Source organism: Drosophila erecta, unplaced genomic scaffold (genome assembly GCF_003286155.1).
Source record: "Drosophila erecta strain 14021-0224.00,06,07 unplaced genomic scaffold, DereRS2 tig00000000-arrow-pilon, whole genome shotgun sequence".
Lineage (NCBI taxonomy): Eukaryota > Metazoa > Arthropoda > Insecta > Diptera > Drosophilidae > Drosophila > Drosophila erecta.
The window spans coordinates 23,841,919-23,865,538 of record NW_020825194.1 but is presented as its reverse complement, the minus strand read 5'-3'; the positions used below and the strand labels follow the sequence as shown (position 1 = coordinate 23,865,538).

Here is a 23,620-nt window from a genome sequence, read left to right as displayed (position 1 = left end):
CGAGTCGAAAGCATAAATCACTTTTCCACAATTATTCCGTCTGACGACACGCTGATAAGTGGGAGTATGATTTTAAATTGGGGCACAAGTTAAAACTTTACATAATGCAGTTTGCCGGCTTCCATTTAACCGTTATTTCAGGTGGGGGAGAGAGAGGAAACAACAGCCGGCTAACGGTACACATGACCAGCCACCCCCACGCCCCAGGGCGAAAAGAGATAGGGAGACAGCGCGATTTGGGGTTGTTTGTTGTGCTTTCACTCCCACTTGAACATGTAAGCATGTGAGCACATTTACATTGTACAATTTTGAAATTACATCTTACATATTTCGGTTATATATATGTACACAATTCACTTACTTTGCCGCCTTTGTCTTCGCTTTTATTCGCGTCTCTGCAACCCACACTCACTTTCGATCGAATTTAGTTGCTAAAATTAAGCCAAAGCACTAAAAGACACTTACATACACACGCGCACGGACGTCACCAGGGCAAAAACAAATACACAGTCAAACAGCTGGCAGCGGTGGCAGCAACAACAACTAGAGTGCGACTCATCCAATAAGAAAATATTTTATTTGATTTATGCAAATGAGCAAATTTTATTATTATTTTTAATCACATATCGCAGTGCACTCGTTGTTATTAAAAAAAATCACAACTTTTGCATTTCGATTCCCTTTCTTTGCAATTTTTATTGCATTTTCCCGCTACTACTGGGCATATCCTTTTTGCAACTTTCGGTTAAATGCGCGGTTGTGTTCCTTCCGTTCCGAAAATCGAAAATCACGCTCTTTTATTTTTCGCAAATTTTCGTTCCGTTTCATTTATTGTATAATAAGCATGGCGCACACTGGATTTATATATTTTAAAAACATTCTGAAAATTTCGACCGTATCTGCAACGGCTACGGTAATGAACTAGAGTTGCCAGGGTCGGTGTAGTGCTCCTATCGATTGTTGCCATTTGATTCATTAAGGTATCGATACAACTATTTTGTGTACTTCTTTATTCATTTTATTTAAGTTTATATAGAAGCTAACTATATATTCAGTTTTATTTGACCAAAATCGCCAAATTAATATTTCATTTAGAAATTCTAGTTTTATAGCGTTTGACTTTTGCCTGGGAACATCAATGGGTCACATTTCGTGTGAGGTGGCAACTCTTATGAGGCGCTTGAAATTTAAGCAAAAGGCATTAAGAAATATTTATTAAACATCTCCAGGACATAAATTGCCCTTGTTAGGTCAACACATTATATACCTTATTAGTAAATTTTATAAAACCCGGTTCCCAATAAAAAATACAACTGTTAATAAAAGAGCTCGTTTTAATTATAAATTGTGGCATTAATTGATTGAATGATCCTGTATGTTAGAGACCCTAAGGTCTTATGTAAATTTTTGCACAATATTTGTTCCTCTTCTAAAAGATTTCAATAATTTAATTAACTTAAACGACTGTTTATGGGTTGCAGATCAAGTATTGAATGCTGTGTTCGCTATAGCTAGAATCCTTTGTACGATAAGCAGTTCTAGGAAAAGGAAACTTTGACGCTGCAGCCGCTCGAGCCGGAAGCTTGTCTACTCATTTTAGTATGTACATATGTATGTACATACCTAAGGCTGTACAATTATCTATTAAATTCTACGAATTCAGCTTCTTACTCTCATCAGATAGCTTTCCCTCGACTGGTAGCTTTTTGACCGAAGCCAGAGGCGCCTTCTTACCGTACAGCATGTCCACAAAAAGGGCGGCGAACACCAGGACAGCTCCCAGCCACTGGCGAGCAATCAGGACGTTTCCGAACAGCAGAACAGAGCACAGGACGGTAAAGAACTTTCTCGTCGTCGTAACCACGGCGCAGGCCAGCGGTCCAAAGCTGGCTACCATCAGGAAGATGAAGAACTGACCAAGCACGCCGCACACAGCTATCAGCGACAAATGGGTCCACGCCTCAGGGTGGCGGAAGGTGAAGTACATGAACTCCTTGGCCTCACCTGAAGAAGGTGAAACAAATTGCTCTCTGTGAAATTTGTAAGTTTGATAAAGAGGCTTACAATAAATGTCTAAGCGAATATTTGCATACATATTTATGTATATAAAAAGCTAGAATACAGTATTTTCAAAACTCACCTGTGAATACCATGGCAACACCTAACATCAGGGTGCTCCAGAAGTTCATGGCCTTCATCATCTGCTGACCCGAGGGCGCACTGGCCGCCCGGATGCGCTCCTGAACGGCTCCAGTTAATCCGTCCATTGAAAGGCTGAGGAAAAGCAGCACCTCGCCGAGTAGGGTGGTCTCAGCAGGCAAATTGGACACCTTGCCCTCTTTGTACATAAACAGGATAACGCCCAAGACAATGGTCAGCACGCAGGCATAGCGCGTCCAACTGTAGGATTTGCGACCAATCAGCACGCCCAGGATCATAACAGGGATGGGCTTGGCGGATTTACCCACGACAGCAGTAGGATAGGGAACCCATCGCATGGCCATATTGGTGGAAACCATGGCCAGCAGATACGTCAGCGAACAGGCCACGTATGATCCCGCGTTGGTGTTGTCCTCCTTTTGCGGCCTAATGGTCAGAAGCACTAGAAGACCACAGATCAGAAATGATTCGGTGGCAGTCCACGTAAACCTTACCCTTAGCAAACACATAATTGCAGAGGCACTGCACCCAAACAAGGGCCAAGGCGTAGGTGAAGCGTTCGCCCACGGATCCGTCTGTCTGGACCTCCTCACCGTAGCGGCCACGAGTCAACTTCTCCTGGACAATTCCATACAAGAAGTAGCACACGAAGATGCCGACGGCGTAGATAACAAAGCGGCTGCGTTCCGGCAGATTCATGGTGGGCAAATGGCGGTTTGGCGAGAGTGTGACTTGCGGTTCGGTTCGGTCGGACTGGATGCACGAGCCTAAACAGTTGGCATTCTGCGGAGTCGCGGCTGCATTGCCGTGATTTGGCGTTGACTATCAAATAATCCAATCAAATACGTGGTCGGTGGTGCCGATTTAGCTGTCTACTAGCCAGATTTGACTACATGATTGCAGGTACCTACCTGCTTTTTGGTAATTTTAAAGTGATTTTGTTCTGTTGATCTCTTTGAAATAAGTTTTAATTATAACGATTTACTTAGTAAATTATATCTTACTAAATTATAAATTAAATCTTATTAACATATGAAATTTATTTATTGAAAACTAGCGTTAACAACACGCCATTCGGTATATGGCGGGGGCGATTTACAGTGTGGCCGTAAATCTAAAATAAATACCGTGTACAATTATCGGCTATCGCCAATTGAAGTTTTCGCCGCGAAAATTAGTTGAATTTAACGTTTCTTTGCAATGGCAAAATAATAGGTATTAAGCAATTAACATGTTTAAGAAGTAGCTAAAAATCATATCAACATGTAAAATCATCTCTACTCCAATTTTTTTTTCTGAAAATCCTCATTTTTATTTTTGTGTATTTATGAAGTGATTGCTTAAACATTGTATCAGAAATTTAATTTCGTTTATTTGGTTTAAAAATATAATTGCAAAATACAATAAACTATATTCCCACATACAGAAGCTTATATGCGAGCGTCTCTTTGTTACACTGGTAATGCACTTGAAGTTCTCGGTTTTAGTGAATGCAGCCCGTACCCATTGAAAATACGCCCCATGCGTAATACAGTCCACCGGCCTAAGAGCCTAGACAACAACAAACAAGCGATTATCCCTTAAATAGCAGCTAACAGTTAAGCGGTAATTTGTAAATGATAAAAGGGTGTGGCGACTAGACCTTAAAAGCTATAAAATGAGAGAAAACAACAAACAATTCAAACAAAGAAGGAAAACCGAAATAAACCGGGCGAAGCGTCTACAGCGACACCTGCATTGGTGGCAGCCAGGTGTAGAAGAGAATGTAGGCGGCGCTGGAAACAACGTTCGAGGAGTCCAGGGCTGAGACGACCTGATCGTCGAACTTGAACCACTTTCCGTAGTTGGCGCTCTTGCAAAAGGCCGTATAATGGCCGCCTTCCATAGTTCCGTAGTGATTGGAAACGGCGTACAACTGGTAGGTCTTGGGCGTTACCGCCCGCGATTCCGCCCGTGCTATGTAGGGATTCATGTCCAGATTCTCCAGGGGGAAGCGCAGGTAGTTTTGCTTCTTCATGTAGGCACCGGAATTACTGGGGTCCGCATAGAACCTATGAGGGATTCAACAGAGTATTAACAAGCACAGCATAGCTAGGCGGCTAGCATCACTTACCGCTTCAGATGCACCACCAGTACAGGTGGCAGCTTAGATATATCCAGCTTCTTAATGGCATCTCTTTTAGTTTTACAACTAGGACAATTCCAGCCATGGATCCGTTCTCCACTAAAGTACATGTCCATGCACTGGTTCAGCTGGCACACATTTGAGTTGGGCGGCAGCTCCAGGCTGAGATTAGAAAAGCTCTCGTACGTGGCCGACTCCTTGTGACAGGCCACACACTTGACAGTGCTCTTCATTTGACCGTAGAATAAATGCAGAATCATGCTCTCCTTCGCCTTGGTAAATTCCAGCCAAGCCTTCTCCGACGCACTGATCATCTCGCGCTGACGGGGCACGTGTAGGGTCTGGAGATCCGAGTGCAGCCAGTCCATCAGAATAGTGAGGAATTCGTGTGAGTCCTGCTGGTCAACGCCGCGGAAGATCTTCTGGTACTGGCCCACAACATACTGCAATGAAATATGTGTAGTTTACAAATATATTTAAATGAATCTTTGTTAGCTGCGCACCCTCAAGTCTCGGCTAGCCACACACTTGTACTGCCCATTCCAAAGCTCCTTGATGAGTGCAGCCACCTCCTCGATCACTTGCCCATTGGTCTTGTTGCTTCTGCTGATGTAATTCTTGTATTTGTCCGAGATGCAGTACTCCGTCAACTGAGGCGTGTTGCTTAGGCACTGCAGAATGCTGTTCATATAGCAGGTGTTGCCCAGATTCTTTAAACCAGTCAGCCCACGACCCTAAAATGATATCCAAATATGTTACGGTTCTGGGACTTTGAAAAATATCATCTATAGCTATTACTCGTCTCAGCGGGAATATGGAGCTATAAATGCTGTAGGTGGGCGGAGCTGTTGGCAGATGGAGCTTCACGCCCGCTACACAAATCATTCGTGGAATCCTGTATAGTGCTGTTCCTGCTCAACAGTATTACAATTGTACGTTTCTTTGGTTTAAACATGCTTTGAGTGCGGACGGCGAGCGACTGAGAGTGGGGACAGTGCACACAGCACGGACAGCGTCTGGGCGGGTGTCTTTAAAACGTGACCCGCTGGCTATTGATTTGACTCGTGTCGCGGCTATATTTATGTGGCCAGTGAATCAACCACCACCCAAGCAATACTTACCACATTCTGACCAATGACGGGCGAGAAATCACGAACGCGTTGCGATGTCCTCTCCACGTTCCTCGGCTGCGGTTTCATCGCCCTATCGAATGTAGGTCTTTCCACCTTGTTTTGCGCAATTGGCGGATCCTCGCCGGTTAACTGGAGCAGGGATTCTAGGCTGTCTGACACGACCTGTAAGTTCTCCAAGTGCCTGTCCGGTGATGGCGGTCCCGAAGGTGGTGGTGACTTGTAATGTTTTTTAGTCTCGCGAGCGATCGCCAAAAGACGCTCCCGCTCCTGTCTTTCAAGTTCATGCTGCTCGTCCAAACGCTGTCGTTCCCGGATCTTGGACTCTATATTCCTCGTTGCCTCGACCTCTTTTTGCGACAACTGCTGGGTAACATTGTGTAGTTCTTGTATGCGAGTTAGTTCTTCTCTTAGTCGATTGTTTTCCACTATCTGCGGGACAAACGAACCATTATTCGTGAATTATAAAGTTATTTATTGATCTTACATAGTCTTGGGCCTTGCTCTCCAACTGTAGGATCCTGAAGTGCAACTCCTGGTCCTCGGTAGCATTCAAACCATCGCCCTCTGCTGCCTGACGCTTCCACATTTTTGAGGCCTTCTCCAACTGCTCATCGTTCTGCTCCGCCCGCTGCAAAAACTCAGCCTGATCACGCAGGATCTCAGCGATGGGCTTAGCCGGCGGAGAAACACGGGAAATTCCCTGGTCATAAGTGCGAGTGGCCGCGGGTTTGTTGGCCCGATTGATGTCTGGTCGTGGTCTGAAGTCCTTCGCACTAATATCCTCCTTCATGGTGATGTCGTGGATTGAGGGATACTCAATGTCATCGATGGTCTCAATATCGTTGTTGTTCTGCTGCGGCGCCTGCACACTGGGATTAGTGGAATGAGTTGGATACATCATAATGAAGTACTCGTAACCGCCCTCGACAATCTGAATGGGTGCGCGGTAAGTCACATCTGGATCCCACTACCAGAAAATAGTAATTAATAGTGATATATGGCTGGATTGCACTCATACTCACGTTCTTCAGGATGTCGAGCAGGGTTGAAATGGCTGTATCGGCCGCCGGTTGGGCATCCTTGGTGTTCCAGTCCATAAGAACCACCGAATCTTTGACGGAACGCGATGCCCACGATGCCTTGCCGCTGCTGCTGAGACGAGCCTGCAATCTGCCAGCCGACATTCTGTGTAAATTAAAAAAGTTAGTAGCCAGATAGCGAGAAAATTAGAATGAACAATTCACCCTGGCGTTATCAACTCTTCGGGCACATTAAATGCACAGTAGTAAGTGAGGTGGGAGGCGTCGTAGTCGGTGCTTGGGCGACAGTCCATAACTAGGACCGATTTCTCCTGCATGCGCCGATACAGATCCTGACAGGTGATCAGCCCAAGTCGGGCGTACTGCGTTGGCGGTGATATCGGCGAGTCCAGACTTACACCTCCATTGCTGACCAGGTCGAGAGGAATTGGTTCCGGCTCCTGGCGCTGCTGAGCATAACGATGCCGCAGGGAGTTGATAATCACCTCCAGCGTGTCCATAATGCGGCGATTCGAGTCGGTGTCGCCCAGCATCTGACGCACCGTCGTCTTGTGGCTGGCGTAATCGGATTTTTTGTGAATCGCGGTCAGCATATTAAAGTACTTCATGTAGGTGATATAGGCCAGCTCCTCGTCGCCATCCAGTCTGTACTCCTCGGCGGTCATGTACAGTTTGCGGGCGGTGTTCAGCAGGCTGGGGAAAATACCAGGTAAATCAAAGCAGCCGCATCAGCAGTATCTTGCGGTGTCCACTTACATTTTCATGCCCTTGTTGCGCAGATCCGGAATGATGGACATCTTCTCCAGGTCCTCCATGTTGGAGCTCATGTGCAGCTTCTTCAACTTAGCCATTGTTTGTCTTTTCTCGTCGGGGCGGGTAAGGAGCTACGTTGAATTTGGGAATCGGGATGTCGCCGATTCTCCTGTTTTCATAGCAGGAATTTCTCAATCTACGGGCTGGGCTGCAACAACACAATCACTTGTTATTTTGCATGAAATGTATCGATAACAATTAAATCGGATAGCGCTGTCACAAGGGAAAATTTGTTCAGCTTGGACATATCTAGCCATTAAGCTATTTATATTGAAAATCAAAAAGGAAATATATTTCTGTTATGCTTGGTATATTTCAAACAACCAAATTAGAATATAATCCGTTTTACGTGGTGTATTTACATATTGATACACCAAAACAATGATTTTTTTTAACTTGGTTCAATTATGTAGATTAAAGACCTATATGGAAAAAGATTAAAGATCTAAAGCTTGGAAAAACAGAATTTCAATTATATAATAAAATATTTTTGTTATGATATATATTTTTGATCTTTAATGTATATATGTATATATAATATTCATCTGCCAAATTTGGCGGGAAACCCACTAAAACTAAAACAACACTGTGGAGTTCATTTCACAGCTGTTAACCGTTTGTTTATTATTTGAAATCCAAGTTTTCAAATGGGCAGGACTTCAAAGGATAAGCGAGACATATTCTACCGACTGGCCAAGGAGCAGGGATGGCGTGCACGGAGTGCTTTTAAGCTGCTCCAGGCGGAGGAGACGTTTCAGTTGCTGGAAGGTAGTGTTACAACCTCGTGTTTTTCGGTCCCATTCTAATTGGCTACTTATTTCAGGTCTCACCCGAGCCGTGGACCTTTGTGCCGCTCCTGGCAGCTGGTCACAGGTGCTGGCGAAACGGATGTACGAGCCGCTGCCGCCGGAAGAGCGGGAAAAGGTGAAAATCATCGCCGTAGACCTGCAGGGAATGGCTCCAATTGAAGGAGTCAAGCAACTCCGGGCGGACATCAGCAAGGAGTCGACGGCGGAGGCCATAATCGAGTTCTTTGGCGGCGAAAAGGCGCAGATTGTTGTTAGTGATGGCGCTCCCGATTCCACTGGAATGCACGACTTTGACTCCTATGTTCAGGGCGAACTACTTCTCTCCGCCCTCAGCATCTCCACCTTTATATTAGAAGAAGGAGGTTCATTTGTGTCCAAGATCTACCGGTCTGATAGGACTAGTCGGTTGTACATCCAGCTCAAGCGGTTCTTCAAGGACGTATGCGTTTTTAAGCCCTCCGCCTCGCGAAACTCCAGCATTGAAGCTTTTGTGGTGGCTCGAAAGTTTTGTCTGCCCGAAGGCTACAAGCCATGCAATCTGATTACCGAATGGCATGATCACCCTGAGTCCTGGGTGGGCAGGAAGAAGGAGAGCCCGCCCGTTGTTCAAGTTCCCTTCGTTGCCTACAAAGGCGATCTGGACTCGGATCGCACATACAATTTGGTAGGTTTTTATATTTTCGATTTGTTAAATCCATTAAAATGTGTTGTTTTAGGGCGAGCACTATGTTTACAAAGAGCCAGTTCAGGAACCCCTGACTGCCGCATACCAGGATATCCTACAGAAAACGAGCCAAGTGAACATAAAATATGAAGGCATTCGCGTTATTCACGATGACGAAATTTTAAAGAAATGGCTATCGAATGATGAGAATAATAGAAATAATAAATCTGAGAAGTTTGAGGCCTGAGTAACATTTAATAAAAACTTTAAAATTATGAAATTGAAAATCAGAGATCTTTAGGATTGTAAATTCTGGTGTATCTGAAAGCGTATCCAAACTTTCTTGTAAACGCAACAAGTGATCACGTTGGATATTTATTATTCCGATACATATTAATATAAAATTCATTCTGATCTTTACGTCGAACGGTTAACTCCTCTATGAGGATCACTTTTTGCTTTTGTAACAGTAACTACAACCTTAATAGAAACCCTACGATTACGTATTTGAAATAAATTTGTGCAAGCAGAGTGCGGTTTTTATAACGTCATAATCTTCTCCAGCTGTATCTTTTCTTCGTTGGCAGCTGCTTTCTTGCGAGCCCGGGCTCTTTTCTTTTGACCCACTTTACATCGACGGCGAAATTCTCGAGTTTGAGTTTCGCTCCACTTTTTTAAAGGTTGCCGTCTCACTGGAGCTTGTCTAGAGGGCTCTGGTCTGGGCAGCACCACCTTTCGACGTTGGACAGAGCGACCGTTTGCCTTCGCTGGAAAAGCGCAGGGCAGCAACTGGAGTTCCTCGTGCAGGCGACCACAAAGTGTGGGCGAGATCGGAAGGTAACTGCTGTGTGTAAGAAAGGATTGGTCGCTGGGAGAGGATTCCGTTAGTAGCTGGTGCATCTGAAAACTCTGGGGCGTTTCCTTCTTTGTGACAATACACAGCAGGAACTTATCCTTGTATTTTGGTGAGTATCGCAGTAGGTATTCGCCAGCGGGCACAGTGTCCAGTAGCTTCAGAAACTCGTACAAATTGGATAGTAGCTGCGGCATACTTGTGTTGTAATAATCATGAAGCTGCTGCTCCAGCGACATTAACGTCAGCTTCTCCTCCAGCATGGGCTCAAAATCTCGGAGCGAGATGCGTGTGCAGTGTCCCATCTCGGCCCGCAGTAGCTTTAACTGCAGCCAGGCACATATCAACTCGTATTTGGACATTATTTCGCAGCCGCAATCTGGCTTGTTCTCCAACTTTATGAAGTGGCATCCAAGTGGTTCCTTGCCGCTGGAATCCTTAACTGCTGGTATAGATAGTGTGCTAAAGATTTGAAACTCGTTGCACTCATCCTCTTTGCCTTTACTTCTGAGTGTCCAACTAACCAAGGCGGTATTGCAGTTACCATCTAGCACGTCAGATGATTGCTGGTCGATAGCGCGGGGCTTGTATACCATGTGCAGATCGATAGCTGACTTATCACAGTCAGGCTCATCGGGCACCTCCTTGACTGCTCCATTTATGTTGAAATCTAGCCACTCGGCTTGCCCGGGCTGTGAAATGTAGGCCCCATAAGCCAGCTTTAAGATCAAACTGTTTGTATGCCAACCACAGTTGCGGGCGGGGAATGGCGACTGGAATTCCATGCATTTGTGCTTACTGATTGGCGATTCTCTTAGGCTGACAAACATTTCGGTCGGCAGGTCTATATAAGATCCAGTGGTAAGGAGCATTAACAAGGAGTCTAGGGGTAACACGAAGACGTTGCCAGCTTCAAGCTCCAGTTCCTTGTCTTCCTCCCGCAATAGCTGTACTGGCTCCCTTGCTTCCCTCGTTGCGTAGCGATCCAAGCGCAGTCGTAAAGTCCGCAGGGTTTCATGGCGGACCTTCACCTCTCGACAGAGTCTTACGCGACCCACAGTCCGCTCCAGCTCCACCTGCTCTATGCTGGCGGTCTGAGAATTAAGGCTCTTGCACTGGGGCAACTGTGGCAGTCCGGAGAAGGTCATGTATGAATCGTTGGGGTACACTTGTATAAGTTTCTTAACACTCAGTTCGTACCACTTCCTGTAGGCCGCCACCAGGCTCTTCATGGGCGCGTAGATGACTTCTTTGCGACCGTGCTCGTGGTCATGTATGTGCTTCTGGACACGCTGTTGCTCGTTGCATCGCTTCTTTTCCGTGGCCTGCCACACCACGAAGTCCTGCTCATCGACGGGGTGACTGCGTTGCCAGGCGATGAGCACTCGCATGCAAGCGGCCTGCTGCTTAAGGTTCAGCTCCGAGTGCTGCTCCAGGGGATTGGGAAAACTGTATAGTAAACTGGCAGCAGAAAGGTCGCGAATCGGTCTCGCTGGGACCTCGTTGTTGCGAGGATCCCTCAAGGCCGAGTTGCGATTAAACGATTTAAAGACATCGGATGTTTCCTGGAGTTCCATTCGCAGTACGTCTGGGTCCACCTCGTTCAGCAATGTGTACAGCGCATCGTCCACGTGCTCCAATGATTTATTGAAGACCTTGTACGACGGCTGGTTCCGGAATACAGCGTTTCCCCCGTATAGCGCCGCATCCTTGTCCTGGTTCATTTCGAAACAGTCCTTGGAAAATATTCGAAAACTTAGTTTTCTGAATACGGTTTTTGGGTAAAAATACTTACAGGTGGAACTTTTGTTGAAAGAGACGTCTATTCATTGGCTGGTATACTGTAATTGTGTATTGGAAGCACGCATAGTTGTAAGAAGGAAATAAAATATATCAGGAAACGTTTATGTACGAACCTGTTAGGGCCTGTTGCAGTTCGATATTATTTTATTGGGAATAACACGAAAGTTAGTTCTTTTTAGCCTACAATCAGCTGGGCACACTGCGCCTACCCGCGAAACGACGATTTTTTTAAAATAAAAAAAACGATTCCCCAGCACTTATTTGTCTGAAAGGCTGCTATTGTTACGTCACTTCGCTCAATAGTTATTTAAAAGAATATTGTCGTGGAACAATTTTTAAATATTCTAATACTTAATGAAACCTACAAAAGCTATAAAGTTGGATGTAGCATGTAGATTCCAGAGACCTCTACACAGGCCACTCTAACGCCCACAAACCGCCCAAAACTACGACGCTGACTCATTTAAAAAGTGTTTATTTTTTTCATTATTTGATTAATCTTGTAAATTTTATATCGATTTGCTAAAAGATTTTTACCACAAAACGCCCAAAACTGTCACGCCCACGCTTTTGAAATTTTTAAATTTATTATTTTTCTTCCCCAATTTGTATCGATATGCCAGAAAAATTTTGAAATTTCCCGTTTGCACTTTCACTAGCTGAGTAACGGGTATCTGATAAATAAAGTAAAGTAGCTTTAAGTAGAGGCCCTAATAAAGTAAGTTGCTGACTTAAATATTATTTGATAAAACGAAACAAAACAGCTTCAGCAGCACTTTAGTTCTGTCCCTTCGGTGCAGATCATTTCAATTAATTTCACAGCATTAGGCGAGCTATTTATGCAACATTAACTTTTAAATTAAAGCTAATTAAAATGTGGCTTTAAAACTCACGTTCGATTCGCTTTCAGTACCAGTTTAATTGTACATTTTAAGCACAATATGTATATGTATAATCTGCTTTTAGTAGTAATAGTTTTTACCTCCTATACAAAATCCTTTAATTATACAAGCTGTGATCACGCAAAGCAGCCAAAGTTTGTAAGGAAATTCTAAATTAAACAAATTTTTATTTGTACGACTTAATATTTGGCAGCTGAGCTCATGCTGTGATGTTCAAAAAAACGACAAGGCCATCAAATCGTGTCGTAAGTCCTTGCTGAGCAATAATTCAACCAATTTGAATGGGACAGTGAGCAATTTGAAGTCGGATAAAGTGGCTCTGCATGCGGTTAGTATCGCTCTTAAACATGAATGAATTTTAAAATAGGTTTTACTCTTGAGAAACGTATAATCCTTAGTGCATCGCGGAATGTTCCTTCAGGACCAATGGCTTCTTGCTGAGCAATGGAAGTGTTAATACCCAGGCATTACAGAAGAGTTACCAGCAACGCTACAATAACGATCCAAACATGTCTCAACTGGTGCTGAAGAGCCTCAATAGTTGCACGGACTACGGTGAGTTAGGAATACTTACGAATGTAATATGTACTTAATAATGGCTAAACTTGAGTAGCTAGGAAGCGGGTTCAGCAGTTCCAGTGGATGCCCAAAAAGGGCGACTGCGACTTTTATCCTGCCACCTTGTTGGCCTGCATCATGGAACAGGTGTACATCAACTGCCCGATCAGCAAATGGAAAAACACCAGCGATTGCGCAGCGATGCGGAAATATTTGGTTGCCTGTGATGATGTGGATAGGAAGAAATAACCATTGAACATATTAAATTATGTCCGAATAGAGCATCCAAATGAAATGGGTTTTTTAGTCCAAATATTGCTACTTTTTCATTTATTCAGCCTCTACTTGGAAGGTAAATTTAGCAAGATCGGCCATTCCGCACTCAATCACATCGCCTGCCTTGAACGCATCCGAACCATTGGGCGTTCCGGTCAGGATCAGGTCGTTGGGCTCCAGGGTCATGTACTTGGACACGTAGGAAATGATGTCGGGCACCTTGAATATTAAATCTGCAGTGCACCCCTTTTGCTTGACAGCTCCATTGACAGTGAGCCAAAGCGGCAAGTTGTGTGGATCCTTCACTTTTTCGAGGGATATGAACTGGGAAACGGGCGTAGAAGTGTCAAATCCCTTGCCCAAGGTCCATGGGTGACCGGCCGCCCGAGCTGCTCCCTGAAAATATTAAATTTAATTATTATATACAAAGGCTCATGACTGTTGCCATCAATTTCCCTACCAAATTGCACTGGGCTGTCAGATCCAAAGCCAGGCAGTATCCTGCCACATAGCTCATGGCATCAGCCTTGGAGACGTTCTTGCAGGGCTTACCAATCACCACGCCTAGTTCCACTTCATATGCCACCTTGGTGAAGACTTTGGGTAACTGGGGGAATAAAATGTTTAAATTATAAGATGTTTAAAGCTCTAAGCAGAAATTACTTTTTTAGTGGGCATATCTTAATATCCGATAACGAAAATGGACTTTTACTTGAGTTTATGTAATTTAATATTGACTCACAAATTATATAATATTTTTATTTCAATTTTTAAATGTTATTATCTTTTATAAGAGTCGAAAGTTCTACAAAGTCCAAAGAGTCCAGTTTATGGTCTCTTGCTGTCTTGATTCTATCTCGATGCTCCCTAGAACTCACCACAATGGGCTGACCCTCCTGGAGATACGAAGATGTGGGTTTGAGGAAGACGAGCGGCTCCTGGGGCACGGGAACGTTCCTGGCCTTGACAACGTCCCTGTGGCGGAAGAAGGGATTCGGTGTTACCCATGCAGACCCAAGAATTCTATAGCACTAAGTTACATGTAATTGAGAGCCACCCCCACAATCTTTTTGCCATCGCGCAAGAAGTTGGCAGCATTCTGGTTTTGGCACGCCATCCTGAGGATTCGTGTTAGTTTGACCACTGTAAATTTTGGAAAAATATGTTAGCTCGATTCTGAAGCTGAATGTTCAAGGAAATGATTAGAATTCGAACAGCTCTGCGGTCGAATGAAAGTGAGCGTTTGATGAGCCGGACGGCACTTACTTGCGCAATGTTTATTAATTTAAAAGTGGGGGGTTATCTGGAGAGTGGCCCCCCGCAACAAGTTTATCAATTAAATAACAACAGAAAACGAAGAGGGCAATCAGCTGATCCCCAGAGTTGCCACAGCTGGCGAAGTGTGTTGATCAGATATATAATGATTACAATTCATAATTCTGAAAGAAAAGTAACTTAAAAGCAATTCATAAATAGTGGTTATTGCAACTACCTGTTTGAAAAATTAGTGCACCACCACCGAAGTTGTATGCACTTGCCGTATTTTGCAGCACTATCCCGGGGCAGCGTGACCGTTCGTCTCTAGCACAGATATCGATAACGATAGTGCACACTCATCTTTTTTGGCTTTGTGGTTGGCAGTCCGTATTTAGGCGGAAACTGGTAAAAAATAAAATCCTCCGTGTGAAAACTGAGTGCTCAGAAGTTGGCGCCAACTGTAAAACTAAAAACAAACTGCGTGCAAGCCGCCAGGAGCGGTGAGAATAATGACTTGCCAACGAGATTCGCTCAATTGGTGAGGGGACCTCGGCGAGTTGAGTTTGCCATCGCGTTTGCCGCGCCGTTTTCACGCATCCCGCCTGCGGTCCTACTGAAACTGAGACGAGCGAATTGTAATTTTCCTTCGAGCTAAAAATTATATGAAATTGCTGGCGAAAAGCGATTTGCAAGTCGTGTTAACGAAAAATCTGCGAAAAGCGCTACGTGGTGCGTGAGTGCGAGTGCGACGGAAAACTCTTGCAGTGAGCGAGTGAGAGAGAAGCAAAAGACGAGCCAGCAAACTCTACAAACACACAAACAACACAATGATGAAAATGGAGACTGACAAAATAATGGACGAAACCAACTCCAATGCACAGGCCGTGAGTTTTCGCTAAGTTACTTGCTTTAAGCGGGATTTCTGCCCTTCTATATGCCTAATACACACTGATTTAAGTACATAATGCCCAAGGTGTCGCCTCAATAGACCCACAAACACACACAGGCACGCACACTTGCGCCACCTATGCGTGTCACACTGGTGTGCGTGCGCTAGTGCTTTATTTTCGTATATACTACAGATTTTGCACTCGTGCACTCTATTAAATTCAGACGCTCTGGCATATAGCCGTCCCATGGGCTATAACCTTAAACTTTTGTGGATATTAGGCATTAGCCTACTTATTCATCGTCAGCATCATCATCATCGCCATCAACATCATCATCCCCTTTGTCCAATCATCCATGCATATATGTATATATTCCCAATCTCCGATTTCTAAGTCTTAAGATTTCGTTAATTGGCCTCGAGTTTGTGTACACAATTAATAACAAACAAAATACGGCCGTGTACATTTCAATCAGTACTTATTTTATTTTACGCCTATGGTTATGAAGTTAAATGCTATAGGCGGCTTATTGAAGGTCAGTTTCGGCAAAACCATCAAGCATTGGGCCCAAAAATCGTTTTTTATTTGTAATCTTTTCGCTCGGTTTCTCTTGAGTCATCTGGGCTTTAATTTCGCTGGATTCAAGGTGAATCTGGTTTATGATACAGACTGCTTCTTGGTAATAGCTCCGAAGCACAGACTGTTTATTAGAGGATAAAATATAAATATTGCAATATACCTTCCACAGAATAGTAGCTAAAGTAGCATCCTTCAGTTACCAGGCAAAGGCAAACAACTAAAGCTTACAAAAAACCATAATACGGCAATTAAATTAAGGCAACCGACCCGAATACAACTTATGTACATACATATATACAACATTTACTATATTCGCAAGGTTTTCGCATTGCTGGCATTGCAGTTAACTTAATTACTCAAATCACTCACACTCGAACCTTCCAATTTGTTTACTTTACGCTGCTAAAATTGTTTGCCGAGATCTTTAGCATTTAATTGATGACGTTTGATTTAATTGGGCCCATCAATGGGAATGTCTATATATAGAATGCGCATAATGAGGATGGAAAAACAAATAAACATCGATACAATTATTATTTATAAACTGCCCGTGTGAATGATCTGTTTCTACCGCTGCCAGTCGGGTTTCTGCCAGTTTTTCATTCTTCAGAAATCCGCTTTGCAAACTCTTTCGCCGCCAAATAAAAACAAAACGAGAAAATTACGAGAGGAAAGAAACTCGCAGCGGAGTCGAAGCTAATTGCCTAATTGTAAGCCCCCAGTTTGGGTCGTCAGTAGCCTAAACTAAAGAAAAGTTGCACAACCAGCAGCTACCTACTTTTCCAGTTTTAACGATCGCCCCTTGACATCCAAGCACCCCAAACACATCATCGTCCTAAAACATAGGAAATAACAAACGGAACCAATGCAATCTCATAATTAATTTGCTTCTTTATGCCACTTTTCACCCGTACAGTTCACAACCACTATGCTGTACGACCCGGTGCGCAAGAAAGACTCATCGCCCACCTACCAAACGGAGCGGGAACTCTGTTTTCAGTACTTCACCCAATGGAGCGAGTCGGGCCAGGTGGACTTCGTGGAGCACCTGTTGTCGCGCATGTGCCACTATCAGCACGGACAGATCAATGCCTATCTCAAGCCGATGCTCCAGCGTGACTTTATCACATTGCTGCCAAGTGAGTGCCGATACATTGTGTTTTGCTACCTGGGGCATAAGTCTGCAGATAACACGTCGAGGTCTGAAACAAATAGAATTGAACTTCATATTGGGAATATCATATTCGGGAACCTTTGATGAACTAAATCAATAAGGAAGGAATACATTTCATTTTGTGCGTACCTAAGGCTGACCATCATTATTATTCGGCCAGAATTTAAGTTCGTGTTAACTTAACTTTTGTTTCTCTAACTCTATATGGTATATTATTACACCCGTAGCTCAAGTGAGAAGATCATGGACCTAAAGAACATTGAACCAACCGCAGATAAATGTGTGTCGGTTGTTTAATTGCGATCTCTTCCAAGACATACTCAAACAAACTGAGTCAATTTACCTTTATTTTTATTCAGTCAGCCCACAGCAAAAAAAAAAACCCTCGATTAAAAATATATTATATGTTAAATTTGACAATGAACTTTTCCAGACTGATTCATTTACAATTTATTCAAGTGAAACATTTATCCGTGTTCTTACTTCCGTTCAACCGGACTATGATACTACGTTCTCAATAAGGTATTAGGTGGCCAAGTTATAAGTTATAACTCGTTACGCAACCAAGTATGAAACTATGAACGTTAAAAATGCAGTTCTGGTTGGGAATTCAATTTATTGCATAGTTCTATAAGCGAAGAAATGATAAAGTGAGGACTTGTTCAATTAAGTATTACACCCTCAAGGCATACTAATATGGCAGATATCCAAAGTTTATTCATTTATTTCCATTCGTAATCTGAAACCCTTTTTTAAGTTGCGAAATCTACATTGTCATATGACTAATATAATCATATTACTAAATATTATCTGATCTATTGAACGGATAAGCTAGCAGATTGGTTAATTAATCCAAGACTATGCGAATTAAATCAGTCAAGCATCACCTACAGAACGTATTTTATCACCCAGTCGTTATCAACACCACACTTTGTGTGGGAGGTCAGTAATCCCAGTTGACCAAGAAACCAACTGGCGCAGCTGATAAGAAGGCAATAACAGCTGCTAGGGTGTGAGATTCGACGGTCGGAGAGTGTGCGAGTTTTGCTCCCAAAATAAAGCTCAGAAATGGCTCATCCACCATTAGAATCTTAGGCAAGACTAGCAGCACAAAGCTGAGTTTAAGCCCTCGGCACGCAATAGGTAAAACAATAACAAACGGCAGGTACAAAGTTGAACAACATGAAAGGCAAGCCCCGCTCTGAGCCCGGTGCGATTTGTTCCGCGTCCCCCGATAGACACCCTTTCTCCTCCGGATTGTTGCCGGGCATGTTTTCAACTGGAGGAGTGGAGTGTGGAGGAGAGGAGAGGAGAGGAGAGGAGAGGAGAGGAGAGGAGAGGAGAGGAGAGGAGAGGAGAGGAGAGGAGAGGAGAGGAGAGGAGAGGAGAGGAGAGGAGAGGAGAGGAGAGGAGAGGAGAGGAGAGGAGAGGAGAGGAGAGGAGGAGGAGCCAGTGGGTGGGCTTAAGGTTGCTGGTTGTTGGTTGTTGACTGAAAGGTCGTTGCTTCCATTAAACGCGCTTTACCGGAACAAAAACAGAACGAAAGCGGTAACGAACCTTGTATATTATTCATAAGAAAATGTGAATCGATTTATTTCTGCCATTGATTGTCGCCCAACAGATGTTAACTAATAACAAAACTATTGTTATGATTGGTATGGGAAAACAGGTTAGCAATAAGTCGGCTTTAGTGAATAAGCGATCACTTCGCTTATCAATGCATCAATACGTGAGCGTATCGATGACTCAAACAGTCAACAAAGCTGTGCGTGCAATTCTAGCCTTTGCAAGGGCATCCATACAGAAAATGTATATTTACTTTCGGTTCGATGCAATGCCATTGGGTGCATGTATGTATGCATGCCTGTACTATAATGGCGAAGAATGTCTCTGTAATTTGCAAGCCTTTCCTTCCTTGAACCACCAGTCAGGACTGAGTTCTTTTGAGGAAGTTGTCTGATGTTTCCGTTGGCTTAAACCGCGGCGATGACGGCACACTATTCCGGTCAGATCTGATTTACATATTGCTTCTAAATTATTGAATATAAGTCAGTGCTAGTTAAAATCTTACAGATTAGAATTAATGATTACGATTAGAATTTAATTTCGTATCAGATATATGAATGAAGAGATAGATGAAAGCATTATACAATGTTATGTTAAAATCAAACTAATTTACTATACTATGAATTCTCCATTTAATTGACTATTTTAAGGAGGATAGTATTAAGCAGATTTGACACTCACTCACAAGAAAGCCAAGTGCTAATATACTTTTATATATAACTTCTGCTTAGTTGGCATCACTGAGTGTTCTGGGAATGAAAAAGAGTTGAAAGTAGGCAACATTGTCTCCTCCATTTACATTGTAATGCACTTCAAAGGCAGCTAACCGGGGGGACAGCAGGGCGGACAGAGCGACTGAACGACCGACCGGCGGACGGACGGACGGATTTACAGACGGATAGACACTCTTAAGACCGTTAGTCGCCGGCGACGGCAAACAACTTGAGCCAAATCGCTGCCGCCCGCCAAACAGCCTGCTATTCCGAGTTATGCACATTTTTAATTGTGTTGGGCAAATGCTGCGAACAGCGACCGGGGAAGGCACAGAATGCGAATGCGAAAGCTCGCATGCACTCCAGACTCTGACTTCTCTGTTGGCCCATCAGCCGGTTTGTCAATACAGATGAAGATGTGGATGTGGATGTGGATAAGGCTATCCCCTCCTCATCCTCCGGGGAAACTCAACCACTCCTATCCGTGACACATGTAAATATGCCAGTCTATAGGTTGCGCCTCCTCCACAGCCAGTCCCACACACTCCCTTCCACTCCCACTCCCACTTACTGGGCTAAGTGCATTTTAATGCCGTTAGGTGCATCATTTGCCTCTAGTTTGTCGTCCAATTAAAGCTGGCTGATGTGGCTGTATTGCATGGATTTGGTTGGGTTGGGTTGGGTTGGGTTGAGTGGGTGTCTGCCAAGTGCGCTAGTGGCCACAATCGCTCCACCTCATATCTGATGGCAAATCGGTTATGTGTTATCAAACATAGCTGGGAGCCAAATAATAATAGCTATTTTACATAGAAACTTTGTCCATAGAGATTATACGGAATCTGTGGTCTTGCTTGAAAATGACTTGTAAATTATAAGAATTTATGATTAATTATACGTGTACTTTTCCACACTTTGCAGTCAAGGGTCTGGATCACATCGCAGAAAACATTTTGTCGTACTTGGATGCCGAATCGCTCAAATCGGCCGAGCTGGTCTGCAAAGAATGGCTACGCGTCATTTCCGAGGGCATGCTGTGGAAGAAGCTTATCGAACGCAAGGTGCGCACAGATTCCTTGTGGCGCGGACTGGCCGAGCGGCGTAATTGGATGCAATACCTCTTCAAGCCTAGACCGGGTCAGACTCAACGGCCACACTCATTCCATCGCGAGTTGTTCCCCAAGATAATGAATGTGAGTTGTCATCGGAGTGTGCCGAATGCAATCAGTTTATTCAACCGCACATTCTATGGTTTTAGGACATAGACAGCATAGAGAACAACTGGCGGACTGGCCGCCACATGCTGCGCCGCATCAACTGCCGGTCCGAGAACTCGAAGGGTGTCTATTGCCTGCAGTACGATGATGGCAAGATTGTCTCCGGACTAAGGGACAACACCATCAAGATCTGGGATCGCACGGATTTGCAGTGCGTTAAGGTAGGTTCATCCTGGAATAATATTATAAATACCTTGAAATCAGAATTTTCTTGAATACTGTTAATGTAATGTACTGAACTCCTAAATTCCAGACCCTAATTGGCCACACTGGATCGGTGCTGTGCCTGCAGTATGACGACAAGGTGATCATCAGTGGCTCCAGCGACTCCACCGTCCGCGTGTGGGACGTCAAGACCGGCGAGATGGTGAACACTCTCATCCACCACTGCGAGGCGGTGCTGCACTTGCGCTTTAACAACGGCATGATGGTGACCTGCTCCAAGGATCGCTCCATCGCCGTCTGGGACATGACCTCACCCAGTGAGATCACGCTGCGGCGCGTACTTGTCGGTCACCGGGCTGCCGTAAATGTGGTGGACTTTGACGAGAAGTACATCGTGTCCGCCAGCGGGGATCGTACCATCAAGGTCTGGTCCACATCAAGCTGTGAATTCGTGCGCACCTTGAATGGCCACAAGCGTGGCATCGCCTGCCTACAGTATAGAGATCGCCTAGTGGTCAGCGGCAGCTCAGACAATTCCATAAGGTGAGGCGTGTGAATTTAACCGACTTTCCGGCACTATGATTAATAATGATAAACAATTTTTTCATGAATGTTGCGATTTGTAGTGGCTTTTTGTTAGTATCTGAGTTTAGATCAATCTCGATATCATATAAAGCTTACAAAATATTAAGTTTACCTATAATTATCGGCTGCATAAAGAGATCATTAGCTTTTTCTTTATTTTAGCTACGTTCCAGGACCCAACCTGATATAACTAATCTAATTTTCCAATCTATTTTAATCTACGTTTTGCAGGCTTTGGGACATTGAGTGCGGTGCCTGTTTACGTGTCCTAGAGGGTCATGAGGAATTGGTTCGCTGCATCCGTTTCGATACGAAACGAATCGTCAGCGGCGCCTACGATGGCAAAATCAAGGTTTGGGATTTGGTCGCCGCCCTTGATCCAAGAGCAGCCTCCAATACTCTCTGTCTGAATACCCTTGTGGTGAGTCATTCGGCCTGTCTCATACGCTTTTATCTAATCTCGGTGGTGAATCCTTTTAGGAACATACTGGTCGCGTGTTTCGTTTGCAATTCGATGAGTTCCAGATTGTTAGCAGCTCGCATGATGATACAATTTTGATTTGGGACTTTCTAAATTTCACACCCAATGAGAACAAGACCGGACGCACACCGTCACGTAAGAGAAGCCAACTTTCACCTCATTGATCTCTTGAATTATGCATAACGATTTCGTTTTGTTTTCTCAATTTCCATTGTGGTTGTTGCTTCTGGCGCTATAGCGGCCCTGATGGAACATTAACATTTTGTGCAACGGCAGCTGCGCGAGTTACATCTACAATCCTCGAGCGAAGGAGAGGAGGACGACGATGAGGACGAGGACGATGGAGATGATTTTGATGAGGAGGATTCTATAAATGATGCTGGCGCGTTTATGGGGGGATATGTTAGGCACCGGGATGGTGGTGGTTCGGACTCCGTCACCGGTTCCGGTTCGGATCCAGAATCGGATGACCTGGATTTTGATGTAGATGTTGAAAATATAAATGATTATGATGAATAATGAGTGAAAGGTCGTAAACCAGCACATACACACAGCATGCGACTCGTCTATTCAGAAAACTATATTGAACCCAAGATACAGCGATCTCTAAGCGTCTATTTTACAACCGCACACCACTCTACACACTACATCCACACACACATACATCCACACCGAACACACACATAATATGAATTAAATGAAGTTATAAATGCAAACAAACAATAAATGCAGAAGGAGTATACTAAATATGCAGATATTTTCGCAAAGCTGGCTGTTAGGTTTGTCATATACGAATGAAACGAAAATGAAGCAAAAACAGAAGAAAAGTAAAATTATGTATAAGTTAACTAGGCGCTGTAATACTAATCGAGGGTCAGTCTTTGAATCGCACTTCGGATCGGTGGATCGATCGGGCGTTACTTTAAGTGTTTCTTTAGCTCAAATACACATGTTTCGCGTTTAGGCAGCTGCCGCCTTAGGAAAGAGGAAATCTGTGAAATGGTTTGAAACATTTTCGCAGCTGGAATCTGCAACGCGGCCAGAGGAATCAGTCTGTAGCATAAATGTTAGTTAGAGTTGCATCATTGAAATTGGCAGAGCATCAATTCGGTTCGCCGTTTTGCACATTTGTAACCTACTTTACACACCTTTTGCCTAATGTTTGTGTTAATTGTAAAGTAAAATTAAGCCTAGTATCTTATTGGCAACTGTAATCTAAGTTACCCGAAATACAAATAATTTAAATGAAAAGTTAACTGTGTAAAGGACACACGCAGTGTCTGCAATTGGAAGTTACACATCTTTCGAGTAAAGATGAATTGAAAATTAATCCATTGTACTGCAATATATAACCGATTCTTTGATTGATCTATGCTAACTATAGATTCTAGATATACTGATGTATGTAGAAAATAGCAAATTCCCAGGCAGTTTCAACAATATAATTATATGTATACCGTTCGTTGATTGTGATCAATGGATACTTTACTATATGTATTGCTATTTGTAAGTTAAGATCCAATGCTATACTTGATCTGGATCACGATCGCCGCTTCCGCGTTAACTAATGTATGTACATAACGTTTTACTTTAACAAAAGTTGATCAAATATGAACACATACTCCGGATTATGTAAAACTGTTAGTGGAAAGAGTGCAGCTTGTTAAACGATGGCCGAGCAACTGCTAGTGCGCGAATGGGCTTAGTATATGTAACATAACTAGAAATAATAATAAATTGTGTATAAATCCTAAAAATTTTTTCATTTTATTACCCAATCAGTTAAGTTACTTTGTGATT

At 43.7% G+C, this 23,620-nt stretch overlaps 8 protein-coding genes across 11 annotated transcripts in view; 3 read left to right on the top strand and 5 right to left on the bottom strand.

The window, feature by feature from the left end:
* Positions 1-929, bottom strand: part of LOC6553541 (5'-AMP-activated protein kinase subunit gamma-1) — a 63,655-nt gene extending 62,726 nt beyond the window's left edge. The window contains exon 1 of the mRNA XM_015154906.2: positions 362-929. The gene's annotated coding sequence lies outside the window, so the exon portion shown is untranslated. The remainder of the gene's footprint in view (positions 1-361) is intronic.
* Positions 930-1,314: 385 nt separating this feature from the next.
* LOC6553545 (solute carrier family 35 member B1 homolog) lies at positions 1,315-3,372 on the bottom strand. The gene is made up of 3 exons (XM_001979292.3): positions 2,655-3,372; positions 2,141-2,602; positions 1,315-2,004 (listed from the first exon to the last, which is right to left on the bottom strand). Exons 1-3 carry the CDS (start codon positions 2,857-2,859, stop codon positions 1,652-1,654), a joined length of 1,020 nt encoding a protein of 339 aa, XP_001979328.1. The 5' UTR covers positions 2,860-3,372; the 3' UTR covers positions 1,315-1,651.
* Positions 3,373-3,470: 98 nt separating this feature from the next.
* Positions 3,471-7,465, bottom strand: LOC6553489 (ubiquitin carboxyl-terminal hydrolase 8). 2 transcript variants are annotated; one of them, XM_001979293.3, is made up of 8 exons: positions 7,215-7,465; positions 6,663-7,151; positions 6,441-6,603; positions 5,903-6,385; positions 5,407-5,847; positions 4,789-5,019; positions 4,274-4,728; positions 3,471-4,211 (listed from the first exon to the last, which is right to left on the bottom strand). In XM_001979293.3, exons 1-8 carry the CDS (start codon positions 7,307-7,309, stop codon positions 3,881-3,883), a joined length of 2,688 nt encoding a protein of 895 aa, XP_001979329.1. In that variant the 5' UTR covers positions 7,310-7,465; the 3' UTR covers positions 3,471-3,880. The 2 variants fall into 2 exon arrangements, with proteins under 2 accessions (XP_001979329.1, XP_015010389.1); XM_015154903.2 differs by lacking the exons at positions 5,407-5,847; positions 5,903-6,385; positions 6,441-6,603; positions 6,663-7,151; positions 7,215-7,465 and adding an exon at positions 5,084-5,276.
* Positions 7,466-7,849: 384 nt separating this feature from the next.
* LOC6553490 (putative tRNA (cytidine(32)/guanosine(34)-2'-O)-methyltransferase 2) lies at positions 7,850-9,298 on the top strand. The gene is made up of 3 exons (XM_001979294.3): positions 7,850-8,039; positions 8,095-8,744; positions 8,797-9,298. Exons 1-3 carry the CDS (start codon positions 7,919-7,921, stop codon positions 8,989-8,991), a joined length of 966 nt encoding a protein of 321 aa, XP_001979330.1. The 5' UTR covers positions 7,850-7,918; the 3' UTR covers positions 8,992-9,298.
* On the bottom strand, positions 8,980-11,558 carry LOC6553491 (little elongation complex subunit 2). Of its 2 annotated transcripts, XM_026983967.1 has the most exons (3): positions 11,514-11,558; positions 11,393-11,438; positions 8,980-11,333 (listed from the first exon to the last, which is right to left on the bottom strand). In XM_026983967.1, the coding sequence occupies exon 3, from the start codon at positions 11,319-11,321 to the stop codon at positions 9,285-9,287; it is 2,037 nt and encodes a 678-aa protein (XP_026839768.1). In that variant the 5' UTR covers positions 11,322-11,333; positions 11,393-11,438; positions 11,514-11,558; the 3' UTR covers positions 8,980-9,284. The 2 variants fall into 2 exon arrangements, with proteins under 2 accessions (XP_026839768.1, XP_026839767.1); XM_026983966.1 differs by having other exon boundaries at positions 11,393-11,535.
* Positions 11,559-12,317: 759 nt separating this feature from the next.
* Positions 12,318-13,109, top strand: LOC6553492. The gene is made up of 4 exons (XM_001979296.3): positions 12,318-12,440; positions 12,496-12,630; positions 12,701-12,857; positions 12,916-13,109. Exons 1-4 carry the CDS (start codon positions 12,342-12,344, stop codon positions 13,107-13,109), a joined length of 585 nt encoding a protein of 194 aa, XP_001979332.1. The 5' UTR covers positions 12,318-12,341.
* Positions 13,110-13,173: 64 nt separating this feature from the next.
* LOC6553493 (acylpyruvase FAHD1, mitochondrial) lies at positions 13,174-14,712 on the bottom strand. Of its 2 annotated transcripts, XM_015154902.2 has the most exons (6): positions 14,629-14,712; positions 14,403-14,575; positions 14,177-14,279; positions 14,015-14,111; positions 13,597-13,743; positions 13,174-13,532 (listed from the first exon to the last, which is right to left on the bottom strand). In XM_015154902.2, coding segments are annotated over exons 2-6 (690 nt in total). In that variant the 5' UTR covers positions 14,404-14,575; positions 14,629-14,712; the 3' UTR covers positions 13,174-13,190. The 2 variants fall into 2 exon arrangements, with proteins under 2 accessions (XP_015010388.1, XP_001979333.1); XM_001979297.3 differs by lacking the exons at positions 14,403-14,575; positions 14,629-14,712 and having other exon boundaries at positions 14,177-14,394.
* A 23-nt stretch (positions 14,713-14,735) lies between these two features.
* LOC6553494 (beta-TrCP) lies at positions 14,736-22,818 on the top strand. Its single transcript, XM_001979298.3, has 8 exons — positions 14,736-15,277; positions 16,779-17,001; positions 20,234-20,505; positions 20,571-20,750; positions 20,843-21,297; positions 21,571-21,760; positions 21,820-21,955; positions 22,059-22,818. The coding sequence occupies exons 1-8, from the start codon at positions 15,221-15,223 to the stop codon at positions 22,076-22,078; spliced, it is 1,533 nt and encodes a 510-aa protein (XP_001979334.3). The 5' UTR covers positions 14,736-15,220; the 3' UTR covers positions 22,079-22,818.
* Positions 22,819-23,620: the final 802 nt, after the last annotated feature.